This window comes from Equus asinus, chromosome 6 (assembly GCF_041296235.1).
Source record: "Equus asinus isolate D_3611 breed Donkey chromosome 6, EquAss-T2T_v2, whole genome shotgun sequence".
NCBI classification, from domain to species: Eukaryota; Metazoa; Chordata; class Mammalia; order Perissodactyla; family Equidae; genus Equus; species Equus asinus.
The window spans coordinates 66,215,861-66,239,860 of NC_091795.1; the positions used below are offsets into that span (position 1 = coordinate 66,215,861).

The 24,000-nt window shown below is 36.3% G+C and overlaps 1 protein-coding gene across 6 annotated transcripts in view; it reads left to right on the top strand.

Annotated features, from left to right (window-relative positions):
• THADA (THADA armadillo repeat containing) overlaps positions 1-24,000 on the top strand; it is a 307,081-nt gene that overhangs the window by 61,147 nt on the left and 221,934 nt on the right. For all 6 annotated transcript variants that reach the window (XR_006529036.2, XM_044772317.2, XM_070512173.1 and 3 more), the window contains exons 23-25: positions 7,887-8,019; positions 10,696-10,809; positions 16,002-16,124. Coding sequence is in view for 5 of the 6 variants with exons in the window: in XM_044772317.2 (XP_044628252.2) it covers positions 7,887-8,019; positions 10,696-10,809; positions 16,002-16,124 (370 nt within the window). In the remaining variant the exon portion in view is untranslated. The remainder of the gene's footprint in view (positions 1-7,886; positions 8,020-10,695; positions 10,810-16,001; positions 16,125-24,000) is intronic.

Here is a 24,000-nt window from a genome sequence, read left to right on the forward strand (position 1 = left end):
AAGAAGCAGCAGCTTTCTGAGGGAAGAGCTTTCGAAGCAATGGGAACGGCTCGTGCAAAAAGCCTTTGCTGTGTTTAAAGAACAGAATGGTATGAGATGAAGTTGAATGAGGTTGTCCAGATTGTTGGGCTTTGTGAGCTGGGATAAGGAATTTGGATTTTGTGTCCTCCCCCCGGAAATCTTTTTTTTTTTTCTTTTCTGAGAGTCTCCAGCCAAATGGATATAAAAATAAAAGGTATCTTAGGAATTGTATACAAATTAATATGTATCAACCCTAGTAAGTAGCTTTCAGATTATCAATAAAGTACATGTGTGTTTGTTACAGAGTTGCATAAAAGAGTGAAGGGCTGGATGGGATAAATGGGAAATTACATGAATGTGTAAAATGAATGGAAATAAAGTTTCTGTTACCAGAAATTGTACTGTATTTCTCCAAGCTGTTTGTTCTCTCTTCCTACCTGTACCAGGAAGCCTAAATCAGTTTGTTCAGTATTATCAGTAGATGATTTTAGACTAGTGCATGGAAAATGTAAAGCATGTCGCTCGTAAAGCAAACACTTCTTTTTACATTGTGGATAATTTTTCTCTTCTAAACCTAAAGGGTATGCTGCTCCAATTATAAGGATGTAGCCCCCTCCGCCAGTAAAAAGTCAATAGTCTGACTTGTTTTTTATGTTATAGGCAGCTACAGCTTTGCTTTGCAAAACTAGACTTGGGTGAGTGAGAAAAGAAGAATTCCTCAGAACATAAACATAGTAGTGGTTTGGAGATGATTCTAAAATTATCAGGTTATCTCTCTTTCATTTTCCCTTAAAGCCTCACTCTTTTTTTTTTTTAAGTGTAGATAGGTACATGTTTTTCGATTGCCTCTGTTTTCATCTGTATGAAGGAATAAGGCTCTTATGTCTTTGTATTGTGTATTAGACCAGTACTAATTATTCCCCCTTGGTTGCCTGTGTATCATCTGATATGTGATATGCAGTGTTTGGGGAATCTAAGTGTGTTCTTCTGAATAGCCAGGCTAAGAGTTTGGTTTTGGAAATTGTTTATGGCTGTTTTCATTCAGATGATGCTGGTGGTGACTGACGATGTTGTGCTTGAGTAAACACAGCATTTACTTTGTTTCAAGGTTAGGGACAATTTCTGGTTTTGTCCCAAAAACAAACTCATTTTTTCTTTGCAATTATTTAATGATTAGCAAATGAAAAATAAGGAAAGAGAAATAAAGAATTGTGGTAAGGTAAAAGTTTATTGATGATCAGTAAATAAATACTTTGTTTTTATTTTCCTCAACCCAGTAACTTATTTGAATGAATTTTCATTGGGAATTGCTCTTTAGCCTGACAAAATGAAACTGTTTATGGGAAAGGGGAAGGATTTTCCTCCTTCTGGTGCTAAAAGCCCTTGGTGATAACAGCTTGTTAAGTAAATTATTATTTGGGAAATGAGGGTAAGGCAGAGGCTTACTCTTTACTTATCTGAGGCTACACATAACTAGTTTCTTGGCTATTGAGTCTTAATAATTTGTTGGAAATTTTGCTTCATATGTTGGCTTGAAATGTATTTCACATTTAAAAAGTGAAATTAGTTGCTTTGTGTCTGCAGGTGAAATAATTTCTTTAGGTCAGGGGTGAGTCATTCAGTTATTGTAAGAAAGCAGTTTAACAGTAATAAATGTCCTCAGTTGTCCAAGAGAGTTGGAATACCTCCAAAATGAATGAGACACAGTTCACCTCTAGTCAGTTGTAAATAGGTTATCCACTGAGTGCATTTTTCTGTAAGATGTTTTCATTCTCCAGCTAGCACGCCATCCGTATCACCCAGGTTGTTTAAAAACTACTTTAACCTCCACCCTGATGGTAGATATTCAAGGATTGAAATCAGTCTGAAAGGTAACCTGAATAAGACATGATTACGAAGGTAATTTCCTAAAAACAATATAATCTGTGAATACATTCCAAAGCCACAGGAACATGCTTTCTGAATTATGTGTAATGTGGAGTTTTTATTCTACTACTCCCCTCCTAGGGCAGAGCATAATGTCAAGCAACTAGTTGGTACTTAATAGATCTTTTTTCCAAATGAATGAATGAAATCCACTGAGGCAAATAGTAGAGAGTTGATAGTATCTCTGTCATGAGCTAGATCAAGCCAAATGTGTAACTGAGGACTTAGGGTATAATGCCTTTTTATTAAGCAAGGGCTTTGGTGTCAATCTACGTTTTAATTCTCCCTTTGTCACTTATTAACTGTATAACCTTGGGCAAATTATTTAACTTCTCTCTCTTTTTTTTACTTGACTTAAAAAATTAGTGTGAGGACCAAGAGAACAATTCAGTGGTTACCGGGGGAAGGGTGTTGAGGGTGGGCATAGAGGGTGAAGGGATGCACTTATATGGTGATGGACACATAATATGTACGACTGAAATTTCACAATGTTGTAAACTGTTATGACCTCAATTAAAAATTTAGTGTGAAAGATTTGAACATATTGGTTAGTATAGTGAACACTATAATCAACAGTTGGATAGCTGGTGGAAGAGCTTTCCAGGCAGAGAGAAGGTCAGGTGCAAAAGTCTTGAGAGGCATGAACTTAGAATATTTAAGGAACAGCAAGTAAACCATTTGTGTCTAGAGTGGAGCGAGTAAGGGAAAGAATTGTAGACGATAAGATGTGAGAGGTAATGAGGACTAGATAGTATAAGCTGTAGTTAGGACTTTGAGTTTTACTCTGATTAGAATGGGGAGCCGTTGGAGGGTTTGTGAACAGAGGAGTATCATGATCTGGCCTATTAAAAGGATTACTTTAGGGGGTCGGCCCTGTGGCCGAGTGGTTAAGTTTTTGTGCTTGGCTCCGGCAGCCCTGGGGTTCACTGGTTCAGATCCTGGGTGTGGACCTACACACTGCTCATCAAGCCATGCTGTGTCCCACACAGAAGAACTACAATGACTTACAACTAGGGTATACAACTATGTACTGGGGCTTTGGGGAGGGGGAAAAAAAGAGGAAGATTGGTAACAGATGTTAGCCCAGGGCCAATCTTCCTCACCCAAAAAACAAACAAACAAACAAAAAAAGAAAGCATCTTGTCCAGTCCTTTCATTAAATAAGTAAATAAATAAATAAATGAAAAGGTTACTTTGTTGTGTTGCTATGATAGTAAAAGCAGAAAGATCAGTTTGAGATGTCTAGTAGACACTACGTTGAGAGTGCTGTGGGTTTGCTTAGGTTAGCTGAACTGTGTCCTTTAGAATTTCTTTTTGTGCAGGTCTCTGAGAGGCAGGCGTACTCTTTGTATGTCTCAGATTGTCTTTATCTTGCCTCCACTTTTGAATGTAGTTTAACTGGGTATAGAATTCTGGTTGACAGTTGTTTTCCCTCAGTGCTTTGAGACATTATGTTTTTTATTATAACCAATGAGAAACTTGTCTTTGGTATAATTGGTGCTCCTTTGTAGATATTCTATTTTTTTCTTTCATTTCCTGTGGCTTTTAAGGTTTTCTCTTACTCACAGTTTCACTATGATATGTGTAGGTATGAATTTATTTACTTGGGATAAGTACTGGCCATATGCTTTGAATCTGAGGCCTCATAACTTTCTTCACTTCTGGGAAATTTTTAGATATTTCTTGGAGTATTTTTATCCTAGTAGTCATTCTGTTCCTATTTTCTAACTCCTATTAGATTGTATTGGATTCTTATCTCAAGCTATCATATGTATGTATGTATATATGTATGTATGTATATATATATTACACACACCATGTATATATATTGTATTTTTGTCTTTCTGTATACTGTTTTGGGTACATTTCCCAGAAAACTGTCTTGTGAGTTGCCAATTGTCTAGAATTCATCATATCTGTTATTTTTTTCAAATTTTGAAGTTACATTTTCATTTCCAGTATTTCCAATATCTTTGTTTTCACATATGCTTTTTCTTACTTCAGTACTGTCTGTCTTTCGTAATTTCTTGCTGTTTTAAATAGAAGTTATCCCTTCCTTTATCTCTTGAGTATTCTAAACAGTTATTTTAAGGTCTTTGCCAGACTGCTCCATAAAATTAGACTTCATATGGAGTGAATTTGTTCTAATTGTTGATTTTTTAGATTGTTTTTCTTAATGTAAAACTTATTTCTGTATTTTGAATTTCACTTTGCTGGCTGTGATTGTGGGAGCCTTTTTGGTTTATTTATGTAATTTTTTCTCTCTGGGCTCATTCTTCTCTGTTAGAGGAACTAGATTGGATAGTGGCATTTTGGGTCTCCCATCTACAGTGATCCTGGGGATGTCACAAATCTAGTCACCAAGTGAGTAGTCAGGCTGGTCAGAGTCTCCCCTGACCCATGGCTTTTCCTACTGCTGCAGCCCCAGCAACTCTGGCAGTAGCCCCTTTCAGCCCTTCGTGGGAGAGGAAGCTGCTAAAATTCCCCACTTCATGGGAGAATGGTGAGTTACTCCACAGGAACTGACTTCCTGGCCATCACTGCTGCTTCTAGAGCTGTAACCCTTCAGATCTCTGCGATCAGCACACTCACTGCTTTGCATTTCTATTCTGTTTTACTCAGATAATTATCTTATTTTTGAGCTCACTTGGTTTTAGGATTCTATTTGTATGTTTTGGTTATTATTAATATGTGTTGTGGAGGGGATGTGTCTTGTTAAAATGTAAACCAGCTGTTCTATCTCTATCAGAAGTTCAATTGAAACTCTTTAAAACTTGCTTTTCTCATAATAATAGACAATAATTTTATAAAACAACTCTTAAGAACTTATTAAACACTCTGCAAGAATGAACTGTTTTAATCTTCCCAACAACTTTCATCTTATAGGAGAGGAAAGTGAGAAATGGAGAGGTTTTGTAACTTGCCCTGGATCACACAGCTATTAGGTGGCAAAGCAAAGATTCTAAAGTAAATAACTTGGCTCCATAGTCTGTCCTCCTAACCACTGTGATATACTTTCTCATCTGTTAGTTGGGGAAAATACCTTCTCACAGATTTGTTTGTTGCAAGGAAACATAAAGTGTGAAAAGCCTCATGTTGTATCTGATTATATTATACAATAGGCATTCAGTAAATGTTTTTCTTTCCTTAGTGGTAGGCAAATATATTTCCAGTATGATAATTTAAACAAAACTTATAAGTGCACTTTGTTTAAAATATAACATGTTTCATTTTAGTAAAAAGGGTGGGAGTTCTATTGTTGGACCGATTCCCTTGTGTGGCTGTTGGGGCAGAACTGGTCTGGGAGAGAAGCAGAGCTAGGAGGCAAGGGAATCAGATAAATATGGTCCAACAGCAAAGTGCAAATTGGAAACCAGACAATTGAAGGATTTTGCAGAAAATGATCCTGGGGAATTCCAGAATAGAACAAGGTTTGGACTAGATGGTAGGATCTGGCGCCTTGAGTATTTCCCAGAGCTTCTGAGGTTCCTGGATCCTTGGCAGTGGGCAGAGAGGGCTCTGTTGAGGGCACTTGGCCAGCCTTGACCTTGTTGAACATTCTTCTGGCCTTTGTTTTTTAAATCCCCCAAATTAACAAGGAGCATTTAGTGTTAGTATGCAACACTCAAGGGAATAAATAGACCTGGTTAACTGTTTATGGTTGTAATAGCCAAGAATCTAAATTAGGGAATTGGCTCTGGGGCCTTTTTCACTCATCTCATCTACTTCCTCAATCCTACATATGTGGACCTTGCACTATTCTGCCTACTCATCTTTTAAAGTCCAACTCAGATTCCATTCCTTCCGTGGCACTTTGTTGACCCACGTATACCTTGTGCTCTAAGTACATTAGAAGCTTCGAGAAAGGAAAGGTCCTTGTGAGATGCAATATTTGGAGGAAGTTTCACCAATTTGTGTGAATAGGGTTAAGTGTGGAGACCATAAGCAACTGCTTAGTTGGGAATATGGAGAGAGAGAGTGGGTCTGTGTGTGTGGTGTATGTTAGGATGGGAACCAGCAAAGTGAACAACCTTATTAAAGCAGAAGAGCTGTGTAGGAATTTTTAAGGTTTGATTCAAGTAGGAGAGTTAGGACCAGGTCATAGGTGATCTTTAAAGTGGAAAATTTGATCAGGAAGGAAAAGGAGTTAGATCAAGATTTGTTAACAGTCAGGAGCCATTGTAAGTTCAGGCAAGGAAGGGTGATGCATGGTGAGGTGGTCCACTCTGATCCCAGACCTGCCTGCCTTCTCAGATTGGTTGATTTTGCTAGAACCTCTGTGTGCCAGCTCAGGGAGGCCCAGGAGAGGCTCACTGACAGGGCTAAGGAGCATTACTGAACTAGAGTATTTCAGTGCACTTGATAGGAAAATAAGGAAACAGGAAAATATCCTTCGTCTCCTGCAGTTTCTTTCCCTCTTAGTTTTTCCTACATGGTGAATTCCTACCAGAGACTTGACCTTAGACTGCAGCATTATCTATAAGCTAGTCCTACATGGCCAATAGTCCTGAGGTGGGGGAGAAAAATACATGTAAATGAAATCCACAGATAATCTTAGGTCAAGTAGTTTTTACTTTTTTCACCTCTGTGACTCCAACTTTTTCTTGCATGGTTAGATCACAAAAAGATGACTTTGCTTTAATTCTCCTTTTTGTTTTTCTTTTCCCTGCTCATCCATTGTGGTGTAAATTAACCCAAATATACTTAAAAGACAATGAAGAATGAGCAAAAGAAGGCAGTGATCCATAACTGTATCCTTAGCACTTAAGTAACAGCTCCGAGGAATTTGCATTTCAGTTTTTGACTGGGCAGCTGTGTGAGGGTTATACCAAGCTGGCCATGTTAGTAATAAACTAGAGAAGTTATTCCATGAGACACAAGGCATTAATCTTCATTTTTAAAAGATATAACTCCACTAATGGGAAGTAACTTCAATCCTTATAAATGTAAAAGTGTAAGAGGATTATTTTTATTATAAAAAATTTCAAATATATAAATGGATCATTTTTATTAAGAAAATTTTCAAATACAAATTTTAAACATATATAAATATATAAACTATATAAACATAAAAATTTCAAACATATATATACACCTGTATATAAAAGTAGAGAGAATAATAGAATGAACCCCTTTCCCTATCACCCAGGTTCAACAGTTATCACAGTTTTGCCACGCTTGCTTCATCTATTCCTTTCATTGCGATTTGCTGAAGTGTTAGAAAGTACAGCCCTGTTTGTTATTTTTACTCTTAAACACTTCAGTGTGCGTCTCTAAAACATATGGACACTGTCTTCTGTGTCCACAGTGCCATTGGCACATGCTATAAATAATTCTTTGGTGTCATATAATATCTCTATGAGGAAATTTTTTACATTTGTTTTGTTCAAGTTGGAATATAAACAAGGTTCACACTTTGGATTTGGTTGTTATGCCTTTGAATCTCTTTTAATCTCATGGTTCAGATTGTTAGTGGCTGGTTTTGGTGTTGAGGGGAGTGAGTGGGAAGAAACAGGAGTGAGGTGGTGGATTTTAAGCCATGCTAAAAGGAAACCTTTAAAATCACAGAGCCTGCTGGGATAGGAAGATTTGATTGTAACATTTATGGCTGAACTAATATTTTTAGGCCCATGTCAAACTTTTAAAATTGTCTTCTTTAGTGTAATATATATATGCAGTCATGTGCTGCATAATGACGTTTCAGTCAACGACAGACCACATATACGACGGCGGTCCCCTAAGAATTGCTTCAAATCCTAAGACCCATAATAAAGAGGAAAGTAGGTGAAAAGTAGAAAGTGAGACCTTTTTTAGTTTCCGTCCCTCCAAATGTAAGGATATTTATTCTTTTCTGACAGTGTTAATGTGTATCAATAGTTTGTACTTCTACTTTTTGGTACCTGATAATTCCAAATGTTTGCTTTATATATGCCTTTTAGATGCCATAATGTGAGTCTGCAAAAGCTGCCAGAACAGTGGTTGTGGAATGTTTTAGAGGAAATTAAATGCAGCAATCCTTCGTCTAAACTCTGCACTACAAGGCGCAGTGCTGGGATTCCTTTCTACATACAGGTACTTATCTATAGGACCGTGGCTGTTTGCTTGCTTTTTCATAATAGTGTATTCTGATCCCCTTGACATGAGAGTGAGCATATTGCATGAGGGTTATTTCTGTCTTTTCACCACTGTAGCATTTGTGGCTTTGCTTTAATGTGTGGACAGTGTGTTCCTGTGACAGGTCTATTCTTGGAATGAACCCTCTAAGAAGTCAGTCTTGTAATATGAACAGAGGTTGGTATAGATTTCCGCCTGTGATTTAAGTAGGCAGACATCACTGTGGCACATTTATTGCTCACTTCCAGGAAGTGCACATTGCCTTTTTTTAATTAGAAAAGATAGTCTTCTCATTTCAAGACCCTTAAGACTCTCTGTAGGCAACCAGTGTTAACAGTTTCTTTGAATCCATCCATAAAATGTCCATGCATAAAATAATCCTAATAGTAGCTAACATTTATAAGTGGTTATTTCACATATATTATCTCATTTAATCCTCCCTCAAGCCCCATGAGATAGGTCCTGTTATCATACATATGTTATCGATGAAGAAACTGGTGATTAGAAAAGTTAAGTGACTTGCCAAAGGCCACAGACGTAGTAAGAACAGAGCAAAGACTTGAGCCCAGGCAGCATGACTCTTGAACCCCTCTGCATATGAGAAAGGGTGTGTGTGAGTGCATTTTCTTTGTTTTAACATAGATGAAAGCATACTATACACACCATTTTCCCCCTTGCTTTTTTTCACTTAACATTATATCTTAAAGATTGGTCCATGTCAGCACACCCAGATATTGCTGTTTGGTAGAAAGATATTTTATTTCTACATTGTTGAAATTAAGAGGCTGTCACCTTCATGAATCTAAAGAATAAAACCAAAGTCTTCACAATACTAAATCAGACCCCATCCTGAGAAGCCTTTGTTTAATATTCAATAAGATAAAATCCAGGAATGAGGATGGTGTAATAAAAGCAATGAAATTAAGTGAAATGAAGTCTCTGTTTTTTAATGCCCCTGCATTTTTTCCTTCTTTTTCTTATTCCTCCCTCAAATTCCCAAAGTCATGGTTTTTTTTTTAATAACAATGGGCATCAGTTGCAGACGTGTTCATCTGATACAAAGCTCATCGAGGTAGTTCTGCTGGATGGATTTTGGTGACCTTCAGAAGTCAATTCCTCTCTGATCCGACCCATCTGGATCAGTGTGGTTCATTCTCCCACCTGTAGTTCATTCTGACCTGGCGTGTTTTTGCCTCATTCGTCTGTCTGAGGACAAATGTGAAGGCAACAGCAAGGTCTGGTTGCATGTTTGTGCTATATGCTTATTCCACCTCTAGTTCCCAGCTAGTACTAAACATTGGTCATAGGATGGAGCCATCAGGACCTGTGCTTTCTTAGCCCATCCTTGGAGAGTGTGTCATAACTATGCGCAGTTCTTGGGGGGAAAAAAGCTGTGGTTCCCAGAAGACATTTCAACAGTTGCATATAGCTTTCCTATTTATTTTAGTTGAATAAAATCTAAATTATTAGAAAAATCTACTCAGAGAGGCCACATTTCTCTTAGGGTAACTTACCAATAAAGTTATGTATTCTTGTTTTGGTGGAAACCTTTGCCTAGTGTTAGCAATGGAGAAAAACTGACCACAGTGCTTAGTTTATGAGCTTACCTTTTATGTAGACAGATATAAAGTTCTTTTGGAATGATCATTAAAAAAATAGTATATATATTTTCTAAGCATAAATATACTGTGAGAAATTTCTCTTTTAAACCTGACTGTTCTGTGTATATATCTTTACTTTCCTCTTTTATGGATTATAAAGTGCATCAGAAGAAGCTGTGTAGCTTGAAACTTGCACTCTCAGGAGCCCGTAGCTACATGCGTATGAAATACCCTTGCTATTCCCAGCCCCACACAACCGCTAATCTATTTTCTGTCTCTATAGATTTGTCTATTCTGGACATTTCTTGTAAGTGGAATCATACAGCATGTGGTCTTTTGTCTGTCTGCTTTCACTTAGCGCAATGTTTTCAGTGTTCATCCACGTCGTAGCGTCTATCAGTACCTCATTCCTTTTTATTGCCTCAAGTGGTTTGTATCCTATTTTTATGTTTATTAAACATTGGCAAAATGTTAGACACAAAGTGAAAAAACAGCTCCCCAAAATTCAAATACAGGACTGCTTTGCGGTTTATAGTATTCCCTTTGTCCCATGGAGTTTCTGATGCTGCGGTTTCATAGTCTTCCAGGTAGAGACTCTTTTGTGAAGAATTAAATAACTGATCAGTCTTCAGGGAGTTTCCAAATCCTTAACAAGAAACTTAAGAAATTTGAAAGAAAGAAATTTATTACTAAAAATGAGTTGCTTATTGTATCTGAGACCTGCCACCTAATTATGGTCCTAAAAGATTTGTCAACAAGAGCCATTCTCAACCTCTTAAAATGATATAATTAACAAGCAAACGGGAAGTGACTTTAGAGATTCCATGATATCACCTTCACCTGATTTTACAGAAGGAGCCTCTGAGGGAGGGAGAGGTTAAGCTACTGGCCCAGGGCCGCATGACTTAATTAACTTGCTTGATACCACATGTTTTTATAAAGGGGATTTTACGTTTTGGAATTGATTCTGGGAAGTAGCAAATAGGCGTATGTAAAATAAGAGCCCTGTTAATTTTACGTTGATTTTCCGTAGGCACTGTTGGCATCTGAGCCTAAGAAAGGCAAAATGGACTTGTTGAAAATAACAATGAAAGAGTTAATCTCTTTGGCTGGGCCTACAGATGACTCACCGAGCACAGTCCCCCAGGTAATAATGGGAACACACAAACCCTGCTAGGGAGACAGTGGTTTTAAATCTTTGCTGTACTTAAAAGAAGAAGAAAAAAATGTCTGCTAAAGATATAGAACTGGAAGATAGGACAGACATTTGAAGCTTATTTGGATGTCTTTTTGTTTTGTTTTGTTTTGGTTTGATTTTTTCTGCCCACAGAATAAACCACTGCTTTAGTTGATGGATATTGACCAAAGTGGACTATTTTTAAACTCTGGTGAAAACATCCAACTTAGATAAACTATTTTATAATATTACTGTTGCATCTAAAAATTTTAAAATGAGTGTGCCATCACTTTAAAATTTTATGTGTGCTTCTTTGAGTTGATACAAATTTTGTAATTCAACAGTTGAATCTTTCCCTAAGATGTAGTGTCTAACTTTTGGCATATTAACATTTTAATTTTAGCTAATACTTAGTGCCTTTTAGTCACTGCTGAAGTTGGGTAAGTATGTACACGTGTGTGTGGCTGGAGTTGGGCTGAGCACTCCACACAGCTCTCCTCCACTCCACTCCGCGGTAGTAACGACCTGTCAGATCCTCCTTGTCTAGGCCTTCTCAGTAAATGCTTCACAGCTGGACGTTCCTGCCCAACTGTGGGAGGTCCAGACTAGGTCAGAGAACAGACTGAGAGCTCAGGTTTACCATCAAGTACAGTAAGTACATTTGGTTTTCTTTTAGAGCATGTTAAAGCAGAGCCCATTGGCTAGAATGTGGACTGGTGGAGAGGATGGCCTTCATTAACATATGGCACACAGTGGCATATGACTATAAGCTGTGAAACTTATTTCTTTGGAAATTTTAAATAAAATGTTATTAATCACCTTTCCAAAGTGATCATTTTATTTTCCAACAAAATATGAAAATACAATTAGTTCCTTTTTCCTAGATTATCACTCTTTTAAAAGTACTATTTTTTATAGGAACATCTAAAAATAATGGAGTTGGTTTTAAAGAGTGCTGGATAATTATTGTCCTATTCTACTTCGAGATTGTAAATGGCATTTTAGTCATCATTTTGATTAAATTGGTAAAATTTTAAAATGTTGTCTCTGACCAGTCTTCCAGGCGTTAGTTGATGATTTGCTTTCCTTCTCCCCTCCCATGGCTTACTTCTTTATTATTTTTTTAATGTATCTGTGAAATGTTTCAGTACCTAAAAATGTGCAGTGACTAATCACCATCCCTGAAACCAATTCCAAGTTTAAGAAGTAAAACATTACAGGTATAATTGCTTACACTGTGGGTTCCTCCCCATCCCATTCCCATTTCTTCCTCCTCAGCTGTAGTCAGTGACCCAAATCATTCCCATGCATTTTTTTCATTCTTTTATGACCTTTTTCTTTTTGCAAGAGTGGTATCATCTACACGTCTTTTTATAGTTTGGATTTTTCACTCAACATTATTTTTTAAGATTAGTAAGCTCCAAGTTCATTTAAATTTCTGAACAGTCTTTCATTGTATCCAGGTTTTCCCTTTCTACTTGGTATGACATGGTGTTTCCCAGTTTTATTTTGTATTTCTCCAATAACTGGCTAGCTCTCACATCTTTTCATGTATTTATTACTCTTTTGGATTACTTCTGTGAATTGCCTATTTAAAGACTGCCTACTTTTAATTTGGTTGTCTTTGTTTTGCAGGAGTTGAGTTTTTTGTTGGTTTAAAATTAACTTCCCTGATATTAATTCCTTTTGGTTATTTGAATTACACATATCTTCTTTCAATCTATGGCTTCTCTTTTCACTTTGCTTATGGTTTGTATTGTTACATGGAAGTTTTAAATTTTACTAAAATGGAATATGTCAGCTTTTCCTGTTATGATTTGTGCATTTGGATCTTGTTTAAGAAGTCCTTTCATACCCCCAGGTCAGAAAGATATTTTATATTTTGTTTTTAAAGTTTTATTTATCACATTTTGGTCTTTACATCACCCATAATTTCTTTTTGTTGACATGTAAAGTAAGAAAATAATTTTACTATTTTCTATTTGGATAACTAAAATACAAGCATTTTTGATATAGTACCTCCTTTCCCCTTGCTTTATAACAGCACTTTTATCATGTACTGTTTCTATCAATATGCATGTCTGTTTCTGTCTTCTGTTCTATTGGTCTATTAGTCTATCCCTGGGCCAAAATCACTATTTTACTTACTACATCTTTTTAACAAGTTGTGATATCTGGTAGGGTGAAGCTCCCTTTTTTTTCTTCAGAACTATCTTGGCTGTATTTGTCCCATTGCTCTTCCATATAAGTTTTAGAATCAGCTTGTTAGGTTCAACAAAAGGCCTTTTTTGAGTTTTGGTTGGAATTTAAATTTATTGATTTATTTGTGGAAAATGACCTTTTTTTTTTTTGGTGAGGAAGATTGTCTCTGAGGTAACATCCATTACCAATCTTCCTCTTTTAGCTTGAGGAACATTGTCACTGAGCTAACATCTGTGCCAGTCTTCCTCTATTTTGTATGTGGGATGCTGCCACAGCAGGGTTTGATGAGCGGAGTGTAGATCCATGCCTGGGATCCAAACCCGTGAACCCCAGGCTGCCAAAGCAGAGCATGTGAAATTAATCACTATGCCATTGGGCAGGCCCCCAAAATGACTTTTTTAATGTATTGAATCTTCCAGTCCACGAGCATGGCTTATTTCTCCATTTATTTGGATCTTCCTTAATGTCTTTAATTATTTTTAAAAATAATTTTCTGTAAAAGTCTTATAGATCTTTTGAGAGATTTATTTCTACATATTTCATATTTATTCTTGCAATTATAAATGCTATTTTAAAAATTACATGTTGCTAGTGTGTAAAATGCAGTTTTTTGTTATTGTTGTGCTTTTAGTCAGCATCCTACCTGAATTGTTGTAATACAACTCATGACTTGTCCGTAAATCCTTTTGGAATTTTTTTTTATAGACAATCATATCCTCAGTAATGCTAAATTTGTTTTACCTTTTGAATTCTTGTTCTTAAAAAAATTTTCTTATCTTATTCTGCTGCCTGGAACTTGTTGGTACAGTTTTGTATAGAAATAAAGATAGTAGGCATCCCTATATTGTTTCTGATATTTGCTGTGGGTTTTAACCTGTCTTATATCTGATTAAGGACATTGAATTTTATTGAATCCTTTCAAGCATCTTTTGAGATAAATGTTTTCTTCTGGAATTTTCAAACATCCTAAATTATATAGACTTTTGAATATAATTCGGTCTTTGCATCTAGAGAATGAACCCCCAACTTTGATGTGATGAATTTTTTTTTACACATTGCTAAATTCACTTAAAAATTTTCAAAGCAATATTTTTACATATTTTCACTGTATTCATAAGTGAAATTGGCCTGTGATTTTCCTTTTTCATGCTGTACCTATCCCTATTTTTTATGTGAAATTTTTTATTGAATTACAGTGTATATACAAAGTCATGTGCAGATCATATGTGTACCTCAGTCAAGTTCACAAAATGAGGGCACTTGTGTAACCCACAAGGAAGAGAACATTTTAGCACCTGAAAGCCCCCTCTTGCTGCCTTTTAATCAGCACCTTTTCCCTGAGAGTAACTACTAGCCTAACTTTAACACCTTAGTTTTACCTGTTTTTTTGAATTTTATATAAATGAAATCATACATTAGATACTCTTGATATGGCTTCTTTTGACCAACATTATGTTTATGATATCCATCCATATTGTAACTTATTCATTTTCATTGCTCTATAATACTATACAATTTATTTATCCATTCTTCTCTTGATGACTATTTGGATCGTTTTTAAATTTGGGTTATTAAGAATAGTACTTTTAAGGACATTCTTGTGCATGCCTAATGGTGAACATATATGTACATTTCATTTGAGTAGATACCCAAGAATTGTTATGGGATATGTGTATGTTCAGCTTTAGTAGATACTACCATCTTCCCAAAGTAGTTGTCCTGACCTTGTTTTGATAGCCAGGCTGTACCAAACTTAGAAAAGAAATTTGGGAGTCTTCTCTAAACAGTTTATATAAGGTTGGGATTATCTATTCTTTGACTATTTGCTAGGATTCATGGGGTTGTCTATTCTTTGAATTTTTGGTAGAATTCATCCATAAAATCGTGGATCTTTTTTTCTTTTTTAACTGTTGTGGTTATTTTGTTGGATTTGGTTTTTTGTTTTCTTTTTGGTCTGTGGGTAAGATTTTTAACTATTGATTTTCTTTATGTAATGGTAATATCTGTCTGGCTTTTCGATTTCTCCTTGAATTTGTTTTGATGAATTCTGTTTTCTAGGAAATTATTTGTTTTGCCTTAATTTCTCAAATTGATTAGGGTAGTATTATTCACAGTGTTATTTTTGCTTTATTCTCTGATGTATCTGTAGTCATGTCCTCTTTGGTCTTCATGATATTGCTTATTTTCTTCTCTCTCTTCTTGGTTAGTTTTGGCAGAGGTTTGTTTGTATTTCAAAGAATCAGCTTTTGGTTTTGTTAATCCTCTTAGTTATGTCATTGCTATTTTCAGATTTTCTGCTCTTTTTTTATTTTCTTCTCTATTTTGAGTTTATTGTTCTTTTTCTAGTGTCTTAATTGGACATTTAGCACATTTATTTTTAGTCTTTTTTTAGATAGAAGCATTTGAGGTATGCATTACCTCAAGGATACATAGGATACCTAAAGTGCATCCCAAAAGTGTTGATGTGTAGTATCTTTGTTATTGTTCAGCTGTAACGATTAAAACATTTTTTCTTTGGCCAGTGTTTTAAAATGTGTCAGTGTTTAAAGTTTTTAAAGAAAACAATTTCTAACTTAATTCACTATAATCAGAGCATAATCTGTAAGATATTAATTATTTGGTATTTGATAAGACTTTATTTGTAGCTAGGTTTCAGGTCATTTAAAAAAATAAATGTTTCGTGTGTGCTTGAAAAGAGTATGTTGTCTCTATTCGTTAGGTACAGGATTCTACGTATGTCTGCTGGATCAAACTTTTTAATTTCATTGTTCAAATCTTATTAACTTTTAAAAAATTGATTTATCAGTTATTAGGTGTGTTTTATTAAAATCTGTTTCATTTGTGGATTATTTCTTGTAATTTGGGTTTTTTTTTGTTTTGAGGCTATGCTATTGACTTCGTACAGATTTAGAATGACCATGGTCTTCAACCCACAACTAAGTTTGAACTTTTGATTCTAGGTTCATGCTTTAAATATCCTGAGAGCCTTGTACAGAGATACACGTCTAGGCGGAAATGTTATTCCTTATATTGCTGATGGGGCTAAGGCTGCGATTCTGGGCTTTACATCACCGGTCTGGGCAGTAAGTGCTTTTGCCATTTATTTTCATTGACTTAATTATACTTCTGAGTAGGTTTTAATAAACTAACCTTTCACTGGATGATAAAAAATAGGTACCACATTTTATCAAGGAGTTTCTCTAAGGGATAAATCCTGGCATCCAGCTCCATTTGACTCTTGGTATCTTATGGGTGCGTTCTGCCTCCTTTGTTGGCTCATCTGTTTTATTTTAGCGATTGCTCTAGGGCCTTTAATATCACAGTCTACCCCCAAGTGACGTCACACCACTTCACTTAAAGTATGAGAACCCAACAGGACGTGCTTCCGTTTCTCTCCGCTCAGTCTTTGTGCTGTTATTATGCATTTAACTTTTATGTATGTTGTAAACCCACACTACATTATTTTTGTTTAAACTGTCTATTATCTCTTTTTAAAAATTTACTGTTTTAATCCTTTTTAAGCATACAAGTCAGTGGCATTAAGTATATTCACAGTGTTGTGCAATCATCACCACTATTCATTTTCAGAACTGTTTCATCATCCCAAATGGAAGCTCTGTACCCATTAAATAGTAACTCCCCGTCATCCCCTCCCCCAGCCCTTGGTAACCTCTGTTCTCCTTTCTGTCTCCATGAATCTGCCTATTCCAGGTACCTCATTTAAGTGAAATCAAATCGTACAATATTTGTCCTTTCATGTCTGGATTATTTCCCTTAGTGTTTTCAGGGTTCATCCATGGTGTATAGCATGTATCATAATTTCATTTTTTGAAGGCTGAATAATATGTTCCATTGTATGTGTATATGATATTTTCTTTATCTGTTCATCTGTTGATGGACATTTAGGTTTTTTCCTTTTGGCTATTGCAAATAATGTTGCAGTGAACGTTGGTGTACAAGTATCTGTTTGAGTCCCTGCTCTCAGTTCTTCTCTGTATATCACATGGTAATTCTGTGTTTAACTTTTTGAGGTGCTGCCGAACTGTATTCCACAGTCACAGCAGCGTTTATACTCCTGTCAGCAGCACACAGGAGTTCCATTTTCTTCACATCCTCGCCAACACTTATTTTCCATTTCTTTTTTTTTTTATCATAGCCGTCCTAACATGTGTGAAGTAGTGTCTCATTCTGGCTTTGATTTGCATTTTCCTAATAATTAGTGACGTTGAACTGGAAGCAGAACGACTCTTATTATCTTAATGTGTCTTTCTTTTGGATGCTGTAGGTTCTGGTTATCAGTGTATTGTGTGAATACTATAAATATACTCTATGAAAAGATGAAAAAAATCAACACTCACAAAGCATTAAAATGCAGGAAGTTAAATACCGAGTCGCTTTTTTTGGTAATATGATCAGTATTGAGAAACTTTTTGATTCAGAACTCTAAAGATAGTTGGCAATACCCAGTATAGTTGTTGGATGAAAGAAAGTAATCCTTCACATGTTTTTTCATGATTCCTGTGAGAAACAGCATGATTTTATTGTTTTCCTACATCATTATGCCTTCTAGAACAGAGGAGACTAACCTATGGTTTGTAGGTGCTTGACTAGCAAAGAGAGAGGTGAAAAGAAGGTGAACTGTAATGCTTTACCTACAAAATGGAGAATTTACTAGAAAGCCAGGCTTTCCAATTAGTGAGCTACAGAAACCATTTCATAACTGTATGATAAGCCTCTAATTGAGTCAGTATATTGCCATGTAGCCAAAGGTGCAGAGTCTTAATGTAAAGAGGAATCCTCAGGGTTGCCAACTCTTTCCTGGAAAATTGTGCATCTTCCTGTAAGAAAGACAAACGTCTGAAATTCTGTCTGGGAGTATTGCCTAAGTAGTCCTGAGGACACAGTGTTTACCTTTCTCATTTACAAGAAGCGGAGTATTACCTGTGTACCGTCAGTAGAGTCATAGAGGTAGGAATGTGGCTTGACCATCAGGAAAACTAGAGATCATAAAACTGATTGCCAAAAATATCGGTATTGTTTTCTTCAAGCCATTAATTCAAGATGAACAAAGGAATGTTCTCTGTGAAAGGGCTTTCAGAGAGTGAAACCTGCTGACTTTTGCAACTTTTTAGCCAAACCGAAGTATCAGAAATAAGTGGTTCATTTTTTTAAAAAGTCTTTTTTGAGGCCTTTTAAATAGTAACACATGTGCACTGAAGAAATTTTGAAATAAAGAAAAGCATAAACAAAAAAGTAGAAGTCACCTGTCAAACTCCCATACAGATGTAATCATTATTGGCCCATTCTGATGATTTTCTTCCTCTTTTTTCTATGTGGGCTTTATATGTGTGTAGCATTTACATGCACACATATCCACAAAGACTGCATAAGTATGTATGAGTGCTTATATATAGTTTTATTTTCGGGGGTCATCCTTTTTAACCCTGGTTATGGAGGAATCTTTTTGTTTCTATTCAGTTTGTTTGCTTTACTAGAGAAAATAAACATCATAGCTATAATGATCCATACTTTGACTTTTAATATATTGATTGTTATGTTTCCTTCCTTAAAAAAACCTAATCTAAGATACACCAAAATTATAAATCAATATAATCAGTGAATGTAAAGAACTCTTGATTTTACAAAACAGTTTACTACAATATTCTCTGTTGAAGTAATTTAAAGACTGATTTTTCCTGATTGCATGTGAAATATGGTTTGGTTTACAGAAATCTGACTTGTACACATCTTCTGAGGGATGTATCTTGTGCCTAATGGTGACTACATCTATATTTTTGATTTAATTGTTTTTCCTAATAAGTTAGAAGAGAAGAAAACACAAGTAAAATGAACTTAATTTTGCAGTAAAGGAAAATTTTCCAGGAAGCATTCATGTATGTATTTAATTTGTTTTTACAGATTCCTCAATCTTTTGTATTGAGACCATACAAATCTCTCAATCTTCACCACCTATTAGACATTTTTAAAATATAGAGAAATGTATTGCTGTAAACATGTTATTCATTAGGTATACCTACTATGTTGCAGACGATGTATTAAGCACTAGAAATACAAGGATAAATAAGACATAATCATAATAATCATTGTCTTATTGAGTATTTTCCATGTGCCTGCCATCATTTACATTGATTATCTCAGTTAATGCTCAGAATCCCGTGAGGTAGCTTCCGTTATTATAATCCCCACTTTACAGATAAGGAAAACAAGACTCAGAGAGGCAAAATAACTTTGTCTAAGGACACATAACTATCATCTTTCTGACTCCAGAATCTCTGCTCTTATAGGGGAAAGTTTTGGGTGTTATAGGAATACAGAGAAGGTGCATTACCTACCACGCAGAGTTTTGGCCCTGTTCCTTGGAAAACAAAGCTGGAGGAGTGGCCTGAGTGCTAAGTTTTTATTGAGTGATACCAGCCCAAAGCAGCAAGAATGAAGGAAAGAGGAAAGACATTACCAAGTGGGCCTTACCCTTGTAGGGAAACTTAGCTGAGTGTCTGCTCATGTGGCATATCTTATAGCCATGTGGTCATCTTTTAGCCAGGCCATGGGAAACTACCACTTCTTGAATCAGTCTCATTTCCTGTCTGTTACTCGTCAAAGTTCAGCTGTTGGGGCATTAAGGTAACTTGGGCAGGTGTTGGTATAACCCATGGACAGCTGCTAAGAGAAGCCAGATTCCATATCCTGTGATGTCGTGTCTCATGAGTCTGGAAATGCCTGGATGAGCCACATCCTCCATGGGTATAGGTGGGACGGACCTAGGGTTTGAAACTATGGCTCCAACTGCTATTGAAAATCCTACATGAGAGAATTTCACAGTAGAGGAGTGATGAGATCTGACTGTTGTAGTCAGAAGTGGAGACTCAATTATAAGGTGGCAAGAGGGACAGAAGACAGCCATCAATAGGCTATTGTAATAGTTCTTCCAAGAGATGGTGGTGGCTCGAGAATAGAGAGGTGTTGGTAAAGATGGTGACAAGAGATAATCTTTGACATTTTTTTTGGAGATGAAGCTAGTTTAGTTAAAAATTTAGGTACTGGAAAGTAATTTTTTAGGTACATAATATGGAAACTGAGAATTTTCTGGGCAGTTTTTGGAAACTGAGACATTTTTGGGCATTCTCCTTTTTATGTTCAGTAACTGTTTAATACCTGATCTTCTTTTGCTGCATCCTCATTGCAAGGCAGGTAACTCATCTTTCCATCTTTCCCAGAGACTCCACTGATTATGCCGCTTGAGGGTCCTTCTAAGACACACACTGGGTTTATATTTCTATCTGGTATATCTTTAGTTTGCTTCTGTCAGTGCAACTCTGGTTCACAGTGGGCAGTGGGTTTCAGAGGAAGAAAAAAAGCCTTTCAGATATTCCCAGTAACGCTGCCGTGTGTACTCTCTGCCTCTGTTGATGCAACGTCTCCAGGCCCTTTGGTAGCTGTGAGATTTGCACAAGGGCGCCAGGCTGAGAGCTGTGTGGTGCTGAAACCCAGCCATGCTCTCCTTATTACATGTGTTAGTTTGAGCTTATTCACTCACAGGAAGAGTACTTTTTTCTAATTCACATGTAGGTGGTGTATGGGCTAGTAGAGGCTCTCTTTCTTCTTTTGTCTTCTCATGGGAAAGGTGTTTTGCTACTTTAAAAGCAGGTCACCATGAACTTCGGAACATGGTTGGCCTCCCCTTGATCGTAGACCCAGAAATCCCAGTACAGTCTTTTTGGAATTACAGATAAGGGACTTGTGACATAAAGTTTTAAGTGTCCTTTTCAAGGTCACATGTCTAAGAAGTCATGGAAGGCAAATTAGAATCCAAATCTCATTTAACTTTTTCAAAAAGTATTTCTTTCTACTATTAACTGCCACCGTATACCCTAGACAAAGTATTTTATAATATTATATGCAGATCCCAAGCTCAAGGACATGACTGTGTATTAAGGGTGAAGGTGCATGATGTGTAAATGACCATACCACAAAGTGATTGCACATTGTGGGCTCTCCATTCATATTTTTTAAATATTTGTCAAGGGAGCATTTATATTATATAAGAAAAATCAGGGGCCTGCCCCAGGGCCAAGTGGTTAAGTTCGTGTGCTCTGCTTCGGCGGCCCAGGGTCTCACTGGTTCAGATCCTGGGCATGGACATGGTACTGCTTGTCAGGCCATGCTGAGGTGGCATCCCACGTGGCACAACCAGACAGACCTACAACTAGAATGTACAACCATGTACTGGGGGGTTTGGGGGAGGAGGAAGAGGGGGAGCAGGAGGAGGGGGGAGGACGGAGGAGGAGGAGGAAAGGAAAGAAAGAAGGAGGGGGAAGGGGAGGAGAAAAAGAAGATTGGCAACAGATGTTAGCTCAGTTCCCAATCTTTGGAAAAAAAAAAGAAAGAATCATACATATGTAAGAAAAATATATACATATGTACACACGAACAGATATACATGCATACACACTTATCCATACACACACAGGTTTGTGAAACCTGATTTTCTTTTCATTTACCTGACTCTTCTATATCTTACAGAAGCCTGTATGGAAGCTTTTTCATGCCAGAAAGAAGAGAAAAAGTATATTCTCAGTGAATAGAAGGGAAACGCTTTGGTAGCAGTTGTTAGTTTGCAGCTGAATACCAAGTTCCTATCAACTATATGTTGGGGGCTTGGTGGAGAAGGAGGTGCAGGAACAGGAAAATTCTCTGGTGTTTTTCTTGTGATAAGGATTGATTCTAGCTGGAGTTATTTGTCAGCCTTTCTGTTCTCTGCATTTCTAACTTAATTACTACTTACTCTTTTCTATTGTTACTCTCCTTTTTACTTGCATTCTCTCTGATCCATCCTTCCCAAACAGGACATGTTTTCATTGACATGAGTTTTTCCAAATATATTAGCACCATTAATGACCTTTTTCATTAATCACATTCAGATTTAACATCAATGATTCACATTAACATTTACTATCAATAATTTAGGAATTGATAATGTAGTTTGTCAGTCAGTCACAACCTCTTTCTCACTGTACTTCTACTTAATTTCCCTCCTCATTAGCTTTAATAGTGGACAGGGACAGAAAATATGAATGAAGTATTCAAAAATAAAAAATACCTGAAACAGGTGTCCGTGAACCATTTATACTATTGCACAGAAATATAGGGACCTTTTCTATCTTAAGTAACAAGTAGAGTCTTCCATGCTAGTTATTTTGCTCTACATTTGCAATAACTTTCTTTAGTGTTATGCTCTGTAACGTCTACACTTTTAAAACATAGAATATATATTTTTCAACTTTTCCATTGAAAATCAATTAATGTAATACGCTATATGAAGAGACTAAAGGGCAAAAACTATGTAATCATTTAAGCAGATGTAGGAAAAACATTTGACAAAATCCAACACCATTTCATGTTAAAAACGCTCAATAAACTAGGAATGGAAGGGAACTTTCTCGACCTAGCGAAGGGTATCACTGGAAAACCTGTAGCTAACCATGTACTTAATGTACAGTGTATCCTTGTCAGGAACAAGACAAGGATATCCAATCTTGTCACATCTTTTCAACATTGTACTGAAGGTTGTAGGTAGGGCAGTTAGGCAAGAAAAAGAAAGAAAAAAGTCAGCCACGTTGGAAAGGAAGATGCAAAACTATGTTTTTCAGTGACATGATCTTATATATGGAAAATCCTAAGGAATCCACACACACAAAACGTTAGAGCTAATAAACGAGTTCAGCAATAAACAGGACACAGATCAATATACAAAAATCAATTGTATTTTTGTACACTGACAATGAACAACCTAAAGATGAAATTAAGAAAACAGTTCAATTTATAATAGCATCAAAAAGATTAAAATACCTAGGAAGAAATTTAACAAAAGAAGTGCGAGCCTTGTACACTGGAAATTATAAAACATTGTTGAAAGAAATTAAAGAAGCCCTAAGTAAATGGAAAGGTATTCCATGTTCATAGACTAGAAAAACTATTATTGTTAAGATGACAACATTCCCCAAATTGATCTACGGATTTAATATAATCTCTGTTAAAAGTCCATCTGAATTTTTTGCAGAAATTTACAAGATGACCCCAAAATTCAGATGGAAATGCAAGAGACTCAGAATAGCCAAAACAGTCTTGAAAAAGAACAGAGTTGGAGGACTCACGTGTGCAAATTTCAAAACTTACTACAAAGCAGCAGTCAAAACAGTGTACTGGCATAAGGACAGACATATATAAATCAATGGAATGGAATTAAGAGTCTAGAAATAAAACCTAACATTGGTAAAAAAGATGCTAAGACGATTAAATTCAATGTTGAACAATATGTTCAACAAATGGTACTTCTACAACTGAATGTCCACATACAAAAGAGTGACTTTGCTTCCTATCTTACACCATATTCAAAAATTAACTCAAAATGGATCAAAATCCTAAATGTAAGAGCTAGACGATAAATCTTTTAGAAGAAAACGTAAGTGTAAATCTTTGTGATCTTGGATTAGGTAACAGTTTCTTAGATGTGACACCTAAAGCATAAGCATCAAAAGAAAAAAGACAGATAAATTAGAGGTGATCAAAATTTAAAATTTCTACATTCCAAAGGATACCATCAAGAAAATGAAAAGACAACTGACAGAATGGGAGAAAATATCTGCAAGTGATATATCTGATAATCATATATTTGACTTATATCCAGAATATATAAAGAGCTGTTATAACTTAACGGTAAAAAGACAACCCAATTGGGGCTGGCCCGGTGGCGCAGCAGTTAAGTTTGCACGTTCTGCTTTGGCCACCTGGGGTTCATTGGTTCGGATCCCAGGTGCGGACATGGCACCACTTATCAAGCCATGCTGTGGCAGGTGTCCTGCATATAAAGTAGAGGAAGATGGGCACAGGTGTTAGGTCAGGGCCAGTCTTCCTCAGCAAAAAGAGGAGGATTGGCAGCAG